Source organism: Martes martes (genome assembly GCF_963455335.1).
Source record: "Martes martes genome assembly, chromosome: 5".
Taxonomy (NCBI): Eukaryota; Metazoa; Chordata; class Mammalia; order Carnivora; family Mustelidae; genus Martes; species Martes martes.
In genome coordinates this window covers 63,175,295-63,188,610 of record NC_137892.1, presented here as the reverse complement: position 1 = coordinate 63,188,610, position 13,316 = coordinate 63,175,295, and the positions used below count along the sequence as shown (strand labels likewise).

At 32.7% G+C, this 13,316-nt stretch overlaps 1 protein-coding gene and 1 pseudogene across 2 annotated transcripts in view; one reads left to right on the top strand and one right to left on the bottom strand.

Annotated features, from left to right (window-relative positions):
• LOC308342884 (large ribosomal subunit protein uL23-like) overlaps positions 1–13,316 on the top strand; it is a 1,151,147-nt pseudogene that overhangs the window by 360,239 nt on the left and 777,592 nt on the right. The window lies entirely within an intron of this gene.
• The window catches only part of AP3B1 (adaptor related protein complex 3 subunit beta 1), a 282,043-nt gene that overhangs the window by 135,243 nt on the left and 133,484 nt on the right, over positions 1–13,316 (bottom strand). Inside the window, exons 9-13 of the mRNA XM_080804718.1 lie at positions 12,082–12,179; positions 10,923–10,977; positions 10,764–10,835; positions 8,110–8,172; positions 4,871–5,003 (exon numbers count right to left, since the gene is read on the bottom strand). Coding sequence (XP_080660844.1) covers positions 4,871–5,003; positions 8,110–8,172; positions 10,764–10,835; positions 10,923–10,977; positions 12,082–12,179 — 421 coding nt within the window. The remainder of the gene's footprint in view (positions 1–4,870; positions 5,004–8,109; positions 8,173–10,763; positions 10,836–10,922; positions 10,978–12,081; positions 12,180–13,316) is intronic.

The window sequence follows — 13,316 nt, the reverse complement described above, 5'->3', positions numbered from 1 at the left end:
TTTCTCTGAAAAAAAAAATGTATATATTTTTTAAAAGATTTTATTTATTTGTTTGACAGAGATACAGCAAAAGAGGGAACACGAGCAGGGGGAGTTGGAGAAGGAGAAGCAGGCTTTCTGCCAAGCAGGGAGCCCAATATGTGGCTTGATCCCAGGACCTGGGGATCATGACCTGAGCTGAAGGCAGACAGATGCTCAACGATGAAGCCACCCTGGCGCCCCTAAAACATATTTTCTTATCTAGCTCTAAGAATACAAGTAAAATTTTTTATCATTTTAATCATTATTAAACATACGTATTTCAAATTACATAGCACTTTCTCCAACAGAATGATAAATTGATGGTTATACAATGCTTTAGTTTATGACATAAAATATTTCTTTCTCTTCTATAGTAACATATGGTAGGTAGCTTATTTTCATTATTTTAAAGATAAAGAAAGACAAATGCCCTAGAACTATATGACTTTATCCAGAATTCAAAAGGTACCATTTCATCTCTAAATTCTAAGTTAAGAGGAGCAGCTACTATACAAAGACCACCGCTTTGAGCTTTGATGAAAACAAAGGTTAAGATCCCGACTTTGTCAACCTTATACTCTAGGTAAGAAAAATTAAAAGTAATTACTATGCAAAGTAAAATACGGTAAATGTGGCTTTAAGAATCCACAGTATAAAATTTTTTTTTATTTTTAAAATGTATTATTATAAAACTAGACAAAGAAAAAATATTGTATAATTTTAATTATACACACGGAGAGGCAGGATTGGCTATAGCTGAAAAATATATTTGGTATCATTTATCCTTTGATGCTGTATTACTTTCCTATTGTTGTTATAAATTACCACAAACTTAGTGGCCTAACACAATACAAATTCAGTGTCTTACAGTTCTAGAGTTAGAAGTTAAGAGTTTAGACCGTAAGGGGCTAAAAGCAAGATGTCAATAGGACTACCTTTCTATGGAGGTTCTAGGAGAAAATCTATTCTTTGCCTTTTCTAACTTCTACAGGTTGTTCACATTCCTTGACTCAAGGTCCTGATCTAGCAACGGCATCGCTTCAATCTCTGCTTGACATCTTGACCTCCCTCCTTTTCTTAAAAGGACCCTTTTGATCTCCATATCAAGAATCTTAATCACATCTGCAAAATCCCTTCTGCCATGGAAGGTAGCATATTCACAGGTTCTGGGCATAATAACCTGGACGTCTGCAGCAGGGGTCTTTATTACCCACCCCATGTGCCCTCTCACCCCTTCACGTAATTCCACCCTACTTTTCTTTTACTCTATCTCCTGTTTTTCAAAGACCACAGGACTGTAGTGCTGTTCTACCAAAAGCACAAAATGACCCGGTGTTCTAGACTTTTCCTAGCTTCCTCTTTGTTCTTAACAAGACTTAAGGGTCCTTACTGTAAGAAATAGAGCCTACTTTTTTTTTTTTTAATTTAACTTCACTTTGGTAAGAACACTTAAAATGAGATCTACCCTCTTACAAAACTTTATCTGCATTATTGTTGATTATAGGTACAATGTTGTACAGCAAATCTCTATAGCTTATTCAGCTTACTTAATTGAAATATTATGTTTGCTGTTTAGTAATTCCCTATTTCCCTTTTCCCCCACCCCTGGCTACTGTCATTCCACTCTCTGATTCTATGAATTTGACTATTTTAGATATTTCACACAAGTGGAATCATTCAGTATATGGCTTTTTGTGGCAGGTTTCTTTCAGTTAGCCTATGCCTTCAAGGTTACTACAGTGTACTATTACCATCATCTTGCAAATGAAGAATCTGAAGCACAGGGAGATTGAGTAATTTATTCAAGATAACATTAACATTCAAACATAGGTAGTCTAGTTCTACATGCAAGCAGACAGCCCCCAACAGAGTAAGTGGTCAATACACAGAAAAACTATAATACACTTGTTTTATATTACTGTATCCCTTCATTAGACTGTTAACTCTGTAAAGGCAGGAACTTTTTATAGGCTGAATGAATATCTTATTCATTTAACCTATTAACCTATTTAACACTTACTAAATACCCCAACTATATTCAAGTTCTCAATAAACATTTACTGAGTTATATAAAACTCAATGAAATAAAAAATAGTCCTCTGCCCCAATCCTTTTAGTTTACAGTAGATGGTAAGTTTATTCAGCCAAATGAAGTGCAGTTTCTCATAAAGATCCTTGAGAAATTTGTCGTATTAATCTCATATAGTGATACTGAATTGTTTTAGGCAAGCTTCAAGTCTGCCTTGAAAAGTCCTCTCCGTGTCAAGAAGGGAGAAGTCAGTAACATTAAAAAAAAACAAAAACAAAAAAAACCATGGGGTACCTGGGTGGCTCAGTGGGTTAAAGCCTCTGCCTTCAGCTCAGGTCATGGTCTCAGGGTCCTGGGATAGAGCCCACATCGAGCTCTCTGCTCAGCGGGGAGCCTGCTTCCTCCTATCTCCCTGCCTCTCTCCCTGCCTGCCTCTACTTGTAATCTCTGTCTATCAAATAAATAAATAAAATCTTTAAAACAAAACAAAACAACCTACAGGTCTAAAAACAATGTGTTAAATATATGTAAAAGAAACAATGGAGCCTAAAGGCTGCCCCTAAGGGTTTAAGATACATTATCTGAACAGATGAGCAGATATTTGTATTAACATAAAATCAAGAGTAACAGATCTTAGAGCTTCAAAAGATCCTAGAGATTTTAAAGAAACTGAGGCCTCATTCTAGATACCTATCCCGAAGAGCAGATCTTTTAATAGAAGAAAGGAGTTCTGTTGTCAGAATTGGCCATTTTTAAGTTAAAAATATTATCACTTTCCTTAATGCTACTGATTTTAATATAAATATTCTCCTTATTTGTTTTACTAATTTTAATGAGGTTTCCAAACTACAAACGTGTACTCGTATGAAAAAGAATTAAAGAATCAGAAACTATAGGCTAATGATGATTATACAACCAAAATCTGAACAATTAAAGTTTCTAAATATTAAACTACAGAGGAAAAAGCCATTGTTATAATGATGGTTTTGATTTATCAAAAACAAAAGCCTAAACATCAAAATATCAGAGTTTAAGTAAGTAAATTCTCCTACTTTTAAGAGTGAATACAGATTATTTTAATCTCCCATCACATAATTACAAAACAATCTATTCTTTCTTTCAAAGTGCTACTGGGGTAGAATATTTGTCTTTTAAATGAAAGTCAATAAAGGGTATTTTTCAAGAAATTAATATATTACAAAACTGAAGTAGAGATAATTGCTTTAAAATCTACAACAATTTCACATGAGAAAAAAAGGTCAAAAACTAAAATTCAGAAACCTTGAATATATTTTGTGTTTAAAAGAACTAATGAGTGTTCTAATTTATAGTACTTTTTGTATGCAACTGAATTTTAAAAGAAAAATTACCCTGGTAAATCTTGGTTCATAATCTTTAATGTTCTGGAAATATCTTCCCAAGAAATGTATCATAAATAATAGAATAGGTCATTATTAAGATACAGGTAATAAAACATGTTTTCAACTCATATTTTAAAGTGCAACAGAGAAATAGAGACAAAAAGAATGAAAAGTAGAAACAAGTAAAATGAATGACATTTTGCAACCTAATCTCCTCTACTTTCTATAGTCAATTAAAAAAAACCACACACTTTCCTTGATAATTTTTGTTGCCACTTAGTTTTAGTATTACATGTAGAAAAATGTTCTATCCATCATATTATCTTGAATTTACAGGATTAAAGTTTATAATTTTATGTTCACAATAAAAAATCACTCTTAATTGGGCTAAATTTTGTTTCAGTTTTTTCATTAGAAGTAGTGATCACAATAGTGTAATTTTCTAAAGAGATTTACATGTGGGATTTGATAATTAGGGATAAAAGAGTTATTTAGTGAAAATACAAATAATAATATAAATAAAATTTAAATATAATCAATTTTCTTATATTTCCTATGTCCTATATGCCTATGTTTAAATATGACATATTTATACTTAGAATTCCACAAATCATTTCAATGATTTTACACAGAAAACAGAATTTGTCCTAGAAAGAATCTGTTTTAATTAAATATACAATTATAATAAAAATCCTCTATATAAATTATAATAAAGGTGAAAGGGACTAATACTGATCTTTCTCCAAATGGCTTTATTTATTCTAAAGTCATACCATAGAAATAACAGACATTTTACCACAGAACAGTATGAAATCTAGATTATGCATTTTACTGGTTATCACCTATCAAGTTTTACAAAATGTTTACATGTTGTTTGGCTTAAAAACACAAAGCTGTTGCAAACTGATGACTTTTAAATTGAATTTAATATTGAATATAAAATTATTAGCTGAATTTCTGAAGAAAAAAAAACACAAAAAAACTCTGAAGGTACACAATAAACATACTTTTTTGATCTAGCCACTTCTCCATGTTATAGTCATTTGCCTGCTTTTAGCACCCTCTGCAGGTGAACCAATATTATACATGACTTATGTGTCATTACAAGCCATAAAATATAACCTTTGTGGAAAAGGCATAATGAAGGTGATTAAACTGTGAAGAAATAAAATAAACAAACTACAGTTTCTTAGTTCTATTTAGGAAAAACAAATACTGTTTGCAAGTTTATTATCTAATTTACTAAAACACCACAAAGGGGTGTGTGTGTGTGTGTGTGTGTGTGTGTGTGTCTTTCTATTTCGAGCATAAATTGCTACTCTCATATGATCATGCTACTGACATACAGGAAACACTAAAATGAAATGTTAAAAAATGTAAAAATGTTAGAATTTGAAGATCATGCCAAGAGTACTCAAATGATAAATTACTTGAAAATAAAATAAAATTATCAACTTACCATCTCTGTTGGACAACAGACATACCAGGCCATTGAGGCATGTATCAGTGACTTCTGAGATGTTGGTTGCACATCTGCCTATGGTTTGAATAGTGGCTGCTGCAAACTGTTTATCCTGGCTTTTCACATAGGTCTAAAAAATAGCATTTCAATTAGTTTATACTTTGGTACCATCAAGTGAACAAAAAGATATACTGAACTTTGTCAAAAATACAAATTTTAGAATCTATAATATTCTCATTTATATGCACATCAGGGCCAACTGATTAGCTTAATTTAATTTTTTTTTTTTTACTTAAAGAATGTGCCTATAGAAGAGGCACATTTTCAAGCCAGGTTCATTCACCTGTGGCCACAGAGGCTTGTGACTCCAAAACAGATAGTGGGGAGCAGTCACCCAAAGACAGCAATTAGTTTAAGTGCAAGGTTGAAAGAGATGATGAGAACTCTCTTTTTGGAGGTTTCAGTTCATTTAACCAGCAGCATCTGTGAATCTATGAAAAAAAGGGTTGCTTTTTCAGAGACACTAAATCTAAAGTTGGGAGAAGAGGAGGACAAATACACTAATGACAAACATTTTCAAAATGTTATCTGAATGGCAGTAAAACTATAATAGCTACAATGAGCACTATTGCAATAAAGACTTTAAAAATACTCAGTCTGTAACAGAATTCCCTACTTTTGAAATATATTTTCTTTAAAAGAATGTTTTAAAAACATACTGTAAACTATGTATTTATATAAACTTAAAAAGAAATCACTGATTTAACAATAGCAAGTTAAAAGAGCTTTATAAAATTTAATACAGCCCTAAAGAATTTCACTTTGATTATAAGTTTCCTAATTTAAAAACTCAGCTTTTGGGGCACCTGGGTGGCTCAGTGGGTTAAAGCCTCTGCCTTCGGCTCAGGTCATGATCTCAGGGTCCTGGGATCAAGCCCCGCGTCGGGCTCTCTGCTCAGCGGGGAGCCTGCTTCCTCCCTCTCTCTCTCTGCCTGCCTCTCTGCCTACTTGTGATCTCTGTCTGTCAAATAAATAAATAAAATCTTTTAAAAAAAATAAAACTCAGCTTTTCTTATTTACAGAAATAAATATGCTTTAAATATGCATACTTGTATTTATATATTACAGTGTATGTAAACAAAATTTAAAATTCTATTTTCAACTGAATTTTTTAAAATTTATTTATTTTTGAGTAAGCTTTACTCCCAATGTGGGGCTTGAACTCACGACCCTGAAATCAAGTGTCACATGCTCTACTGACTGAGCCAGCCAGGCATTCCTCAACTGACATTTTTAAAAAAAGATTCCCAACTTCAAATGATATGTACATAATGTACAATTAACACTATGGTTATTTAACATACCAAAAAGGATGTACATTTAAATGGTGTCAAAATGACAAATAAAAAAAATCTAAGAATATCTAAAGCCATACAGATTTTGTGAGAACAGCACTAAGAACAAGATTAAGTACTGAAGAAATAAATTACACAAATTCTCTTAGTTCCATGTAGGAAAGATCAATTGTATTTTAACAGCTTCCCAGTTGATGACCTAATTTCCTCAATTACAAAAAATATCTTTTAAAAATTCTCTATTTTACTCAAAAAGTGAATAACCTATAACCCACACAAATGAGGTACAAATATTGACAGTGATAAAAGTAGATACATAAAAAGTATATCAGAAAGTGGCCTTATTAAAAATGCTGATCTTAATTGAAATGGCCAGATTACCAATATTTTGAGATAGCTTCAATGTGTCACCTCTGTATAACTAAACAATGCCATAAAACTGCCTGAGATTCACTGCCTACATTCCCAGTAAACTTGACTTAAGCAGGAAGCTTATAGCAAAAGGACAGCCCAACTGATTACCTACAATAAGAAAAAGGACAAACAAAAACACTGAGACAAAAATTAAAAACTTAAAAAATATATATATAAAAGCAAATTTATAAAAATGAAGTAAAAGTCAAATCTAACCAATGTTCTATAGCTATGGGTTACTGGATGAAAACTTGAGATACTATATTTTCTGGCATACATAAATATAAGATGACTAGATATCCAAAACATCCTAATTTTTAAAAATTATTTATTTATTTTGGGAGGGCGGGGCAGAGAGAGAAGAGAGAGAATCTCAAGCAGGTTCTACACCCAGTGTGGAGCCCAAAATGGGACTCCATGTCACAAGCCTGAAATCATGACCTTAGCCAAAATCAAGAGTTGGATGCTTAACCAACTTAGCCAGCCAGGCACCCCAAAACATCCTAATTTTACAAGAAATTCTTCTAGAAAAATAAATACCATGGAAGTACAGCAATTCAGTTATAAAATTATAACATGCTATAATATTCTACTTCTATAATATTCTACTACTCCTGTTAAAAGTATAAGATCATACAATTTAAAAAATCCAGTATCTATTTGGCTAAAAGGAAATTTAATATAGTTATACAGGAGGATTATAGTAACAAAATAAATGAAATCAATAAAAGTTGGGAGTTAACAAAAACTGTGATTTGCATGTAGAATGTGGTACATTTTCACTAAGAAAACTGCTGATGAGGTACAAAATTCATAATACTGATAGTAGATTTTCTGTTGCTATCCTGTACCACTAAGTCTCCAGAGCTGACCCCTCTATCTTAAAGTGCATATATCCATGAGATAATTTTTGAATAATATTTTTTAAGGGTGTTTGGTGGGGAGGCACCTTATCCATATGCATTAAAGGTTTTAAAAAGTACAACAAAACAAAAACAATGACAAAAACATCATAACAGGAGCAATTTTAGACCAAAAATACATAAAGCTAAGAGGACACTATATGAAGAGTGATAGGACAAATAAACAGGACAACTAGGTAAAAAGTGAAGCCACTTTCATGAATGCAGAGTATGGAATGGACTAGTGATGATGACAGCAGAGACATGGAATCCTTACCAGTAATATAATATAATTTAAAACAACAACAACAACAAACAGTCATAAACCAGTCTTTCAAATGCTGTGAAAACATGAAAGGGACTACTATTTCATTTCTCTTAAATTTAAAATTTGTAGCTAATGTTGATTCATGAAAATTTACAAATTTCATAGTTCTCAATCTTGTCCCAAATCACTGTTTTATTTAACACAATTACCTATTTGTAAATTGAGAAAGATATATATTTGACTGTAAACTAAACAAATATTTTAGAAGTTATTTTATAATTGGCAGTGTATACAAACCTGAAATTCTCGGAGAAGAGTTGATATGTTGGCTTCATTTGCCAAGTTTGTCAAAATTTCAAGCTATAGTAGAAAAAAGAAAGAGTAACATTGTAAAGCACAAAGAAAAAGGATTAATTTAATAAAGACAAGGCATTGAATAGAATGATAATTTTTGTTTTTAAAAAGTCACACTGTTACAAATGTTGTGAGGCATTATACCTTTCTGGTGAATTTTGTCTTCCTACATCTCCAAGTAGAAAACAAGTAATTACATAATTTTCAAAAACAATTAGGAAAAAGAGAATCCTCCATCTTCCCTGTTTGTCCCAACTTTATAATTTATATCTAATTAACCTAAACAATTTAAGGTAGTTTGTTGCTTTTTTCCCCTTTATTAATAAAGTTAGAAAATAACTTGCCCTCCATGTACTACCTCTGTTTTCCAGATACCAATTAATTCTTAGATTTGTTCTCATTTATCCTACCATCCCAAATACTTGGACATTTTAATTCTCTCTTCTTGATTCATACTTATAAGAAGATGTAATTAAAAGTCTATCTCCAATAGGCTCACTAAAAACATTTCAGTTCTTCCTCATAAAAAATATTCAAGCTATCTGAAGGAAAGCATGAAAAAGGAAAAAAGGGGGACACCTGGGTGGCTCAGTGAGTTAAAGCCTCTGCCTTCGGCTCGGGTCATGATCCCAGGGTCCTGCGATGGAGCCCCACGTTGGGCTCTCTGCTCAGTGGGGAGCCTGCTTCCTCCTCTATCTCTGCCTGCCTCTCTGCCTACTTGTGATCTCTATCTGTCAAATAAATAAATAAAATCTTAAAAAAAAAAAAAAAAGAAACAGAACAGACAGGACAAATAGAAAACAAAACACAAGATGTATGTGTGATGTATAAATACACATAGTCCTATCACAAATTACATTAAAAATAAATGGTCTAAACCCTCCAATTAAAAGGGATAGATTGTAGAGAAGTTTCATATATATTTTCAGTACTAGTCATTTTTCAGATATAGGTACTGGGAATATCTTTTTCCCAGATCACGGTGTCACTCTGCATTTTATTTTGATGAAAACATTTTAATTATTTTTTAAGATTTTATTTATTTATTTGTTAGAGAGAGAGACAGCAAGTGAGTACAAACAGGCAGAGCACCAGGCAGAGGGAGAAGCAGGCTTCCTGCTGAGCAAGGAGCCCAAGGTGGAACTCTATGCCAGCACCCTGGGATCATGACCTGAGCCAAAGGCAGATGCTTAAAAACATTTTCATTTTTATATAATTTAAAAAAAAAAAAACAATCTCAAACATATAGAAAAGGTAAAAAGAACTATTTTGATCTGAATCGTTTGAGAGTTGTCAATCTGACACCACATCATCCCCAAACACTTCTGTGTATATTCCCTACAAACAAGGACATTGTCCTACAGAACACAATAGAACCAAGAAAATCGAGAAAATTAATACTTATACATACCTCCATGCAATCATCACTTCCACTAAGTTTCATTAATTATCTCAATCATAATAAAAGGATCCAATTCAGTATCAGACATTGTATTCAGTTTTATCTTTAGTCTCCTTTGGCCTGAAAGTTTCTCTGTATTTTTCTGACCTTCACAACCTTGACATTTTTGATGACTGCAAACCAGTTATTTCCTAAAATATCCTACAATTTTGATGTGTATTAGATTTCCTTATGATTGAACCCAGTTTTCATGTGAGTAACCAATCATCCCAATATATGCTGAAAAGTCCATCCTTTCCACACTGGTTTGTAAGGTCTACTCTATTATATAGTACATCTTCATATACATGGATGTTGCCACGCTTTCTTTTCTATCCCACTTATTTTTCTGTCTAAATATCACAGTTTTAATTATCATAACTTTATATCCCTAACTATGTTCTTTAGTGTAGTTATTATTCCCTGAACATAACACTCTTTCATAATCTCTGTTAGCATAAACTGCTCTTTTCTCCTACTCAGACCCTACAACCACCTCCCATTCAATGTACCAACAAGAATAAAAAAATTCACAAAAATATTCTTTTAAAATCCACTCAAACATCAACTTTCCCACAAGTCTATTCTTTTTTTTTTTTAAACTCTTTTTTTTTTTAAGATTTTATTTATTTATTTGACAGAGACAGATCACAAGTAGGCAGAGAGGCAGGCAGAGAGAGAGGAGGAAGCAGGCTTCCTGCTGAGCAGAGAGCCCGATGTGGGGCTCAATCCCAGGACCCTGGGATCATGACCTGAGCCGAAGGCATAGACTTTAACCCACTGAGCCACCCAGGCGCCCCTCCACAAGTCTTTTCTAAATCGTAGAAAATTAACCCTATTTTTCTATCCTGCACAATACTCAATTCAAATCTCTATAATATCACTTAAAAAACACAGTGCTGAAATTATCTACTTGTCCAGTGTACAAAGCATTATTCAAGGTGCAGGCAGCATGTATAAACTTAGGATTATTAAGATGCAGCAGCATTTATTATAACTGGATATAATAATAAAGTTTAGAAAGTATAAAGAAAATCCCTAAAATTATCTGTGTTTTTGAAAATGCAGGTCTCCATTTTGCAGATGCTAGAAGTTATAGCAGTATCTTCAAAATAAAGATGTACTAAGGGTAGTTGAAAAATAAAAGCATGTGTACCTTCAGAGTCTTGATCATAGTTGGATCAGTTGATCGAACATAGAAACTCTTCAGATAAGGTTCAAACATACCCTAGATTATAAAAAGAAATACATAAATACATTTATGGTTTTAATGCATTCATTTCTCCCTTGAATTATGTGTTCATCATGTACATACCTTTCTTTGAATTGACATAGTTGCTATATTCTGTAGGACAATATACTGCACCTCCCTAAAAATGAAAGGAGAATTTTCATTGGATATGTTTTCCAAGTAAGTACCTTTATGCAAACAGTATATTAAGCAAAAAAAAAAAAAAAAAGGCAGTAAGTTTCATACTGAACTCAAATATTAAACAGTTTTTAGTAAATCTTAGGTATTTATGTCTTCTTTTTAAACACATTTTCCTATAAACTAATAAATAAGATTTGATTTATCACGTGGAAAAGTTAAAACCTATTTTACAATACTATATTCCTAAGATGTAAAGCCAAAACTATAGCTGCTCTGAACACATGCAAGGAAGGTGTTCTTAGGGCTAACAGAATAAACATGATCATAGCATTAATATAAACTCTTGATCAGATGATCACCAAGTCACTCAGTTCTGACCAGAATGAATAGATTTAAAAAAAAAAAAAAGCTGTGTTATTTTATGTCCAAATATCTAAGAAATGAATGTAGAAGTTAATGTGGTATAAAGCTTCACGTGAAAAATGCATTCCAGAACCTTATGGTAGCCTTTGAACTAGTTACAGAAAAGAAAAAATTACTGAACTGAGAAAAAGGAAAAGAATGACCATGTATAAAGACATGGTCTTTACACACAAAGAATCCTAAAACACAAAGGTGTTTAGATCCTAAGCACAAAGAATATCACTAAGGAATGGCAAAACTCAGTCTAGAGTTAAGTAGCTAAGGCACTAAGGTCTTGTTACATGTATCTTTTCCCCCCAACTCTATTAGCAGAAGTAAGCACTCAATGAAAGAAATTTTAAATTTAAAGTAACTAATTATAACAAAATATTCAGGGTAAGCTAAATAGCTGAAACTATTTTGTAATTCTTAAAACAGAGAAAACAAAACGACAATAAAAATCTGATCTTAAACATTGCCAAAATATTTTCAATCTCTTTGGGCTTGAGTTTAAGAGAAATTTTATATTTATCACCAACTAAGAGATAAATTGTATAAAGGCTTGTATGATGACCCCTTTAGTATGAAATCTTATAGACAGAACGCAGAGTCATGTAATAAATGTCTGAAAGATAGATTACAGTTGTTCAAACACTACTTTTGAAGCCACACAAAAGAAAAAAACAAAATCATGTCCTACCTATTACTACGAAGTAAACGCACTAGTGATTTCGAAATGATGCCAACTTCAGACTTCGGTGATATGTGCCAATACAGCTGAGCAACTGCCATAACCACCTAAAAGATTAAGCATGAAAACAATAAGAACTATAAACATGGGAGCACTCTCCAGCTTTGAAGTACATTCTTACATACTGTTTACTCCTACAAAATTCCTGTGAAGTAAGAGAAATATGCTGCTACCCCCTTTGAAGCAGGTTGAACAGTGTCCTCCCAAGAATTCATGTCTACCTGAAGAGTGTGGCCTTACCTGGATAAAAGTCTTTCCAGATATTATTAAGGTAATGCTGGAGATGAGCTCACACTGGATTAGGGTGGGCCCTAAATCCAGTAAGTGTCCTTATAAAGAAAATTATACACACAGACACATTAAAGAAGGCAATGTAAAGATGGAGGCAGAGACTGGAGTGATGAATCTATAAGCCACTGAGTGCGGATTGCAGGCAACCACTATAAACTAGCAAAAGGCAGTTTCTCTCATAAAGCCACCAGAAGGAACCAACCCTCTGATGCCTTGATTTTAGACTTCCACTTTCTCACTAAAAAGTGAGAAAATACATTTCTGTTGTTTTAATTCACCTGGTTTGTGGTAATTTACTATGACAGCCCTAGGAAACCAATACATCACTGGAAAAGAAAATAGATGTTATTAGAAAACAGATGTTAAATGAACTACCGAAAGTCTGCCTGCCCGTACGCAGCAAAGCTTTACATAACACTCCAAACCCCATACTCTTCCTAACACTGCTGCTGCTACTCTGAGATTGGGAATATTTTAAAAGTTGTAAGTATGCCTTTCCAAATGAAGCCCAAATACTTTTGAAAAAGTAACAAGTAAGCTGAAAATTTTAAAAATCAGTACATTAAATTTATAATTAAATGAACTCTACTAAAATAATTCCTCTAAAGCAACAGCATTTGAAATAATCTTTTGTTTTCAAAATGCAGAACCTTAAAAACAGTCTTTGCTTCAAAGCCATTATAAGGGTGATGAGAACTTCTGTCATAAAATATAAGAGAACTATGTTTCCCCCATATGCCTCTACACTTAGATTCAGATCAAAAGTCCAAACTGAAAAGTGATTCAGTTTAACCTGTGACAAATGCAGAGAGTTACAGTAGTTATATCATCTTGACTTTAGCTCAGAAAACAATACTACTTTACTTATGCTTGTTCTATAAGGTTCTAACAAA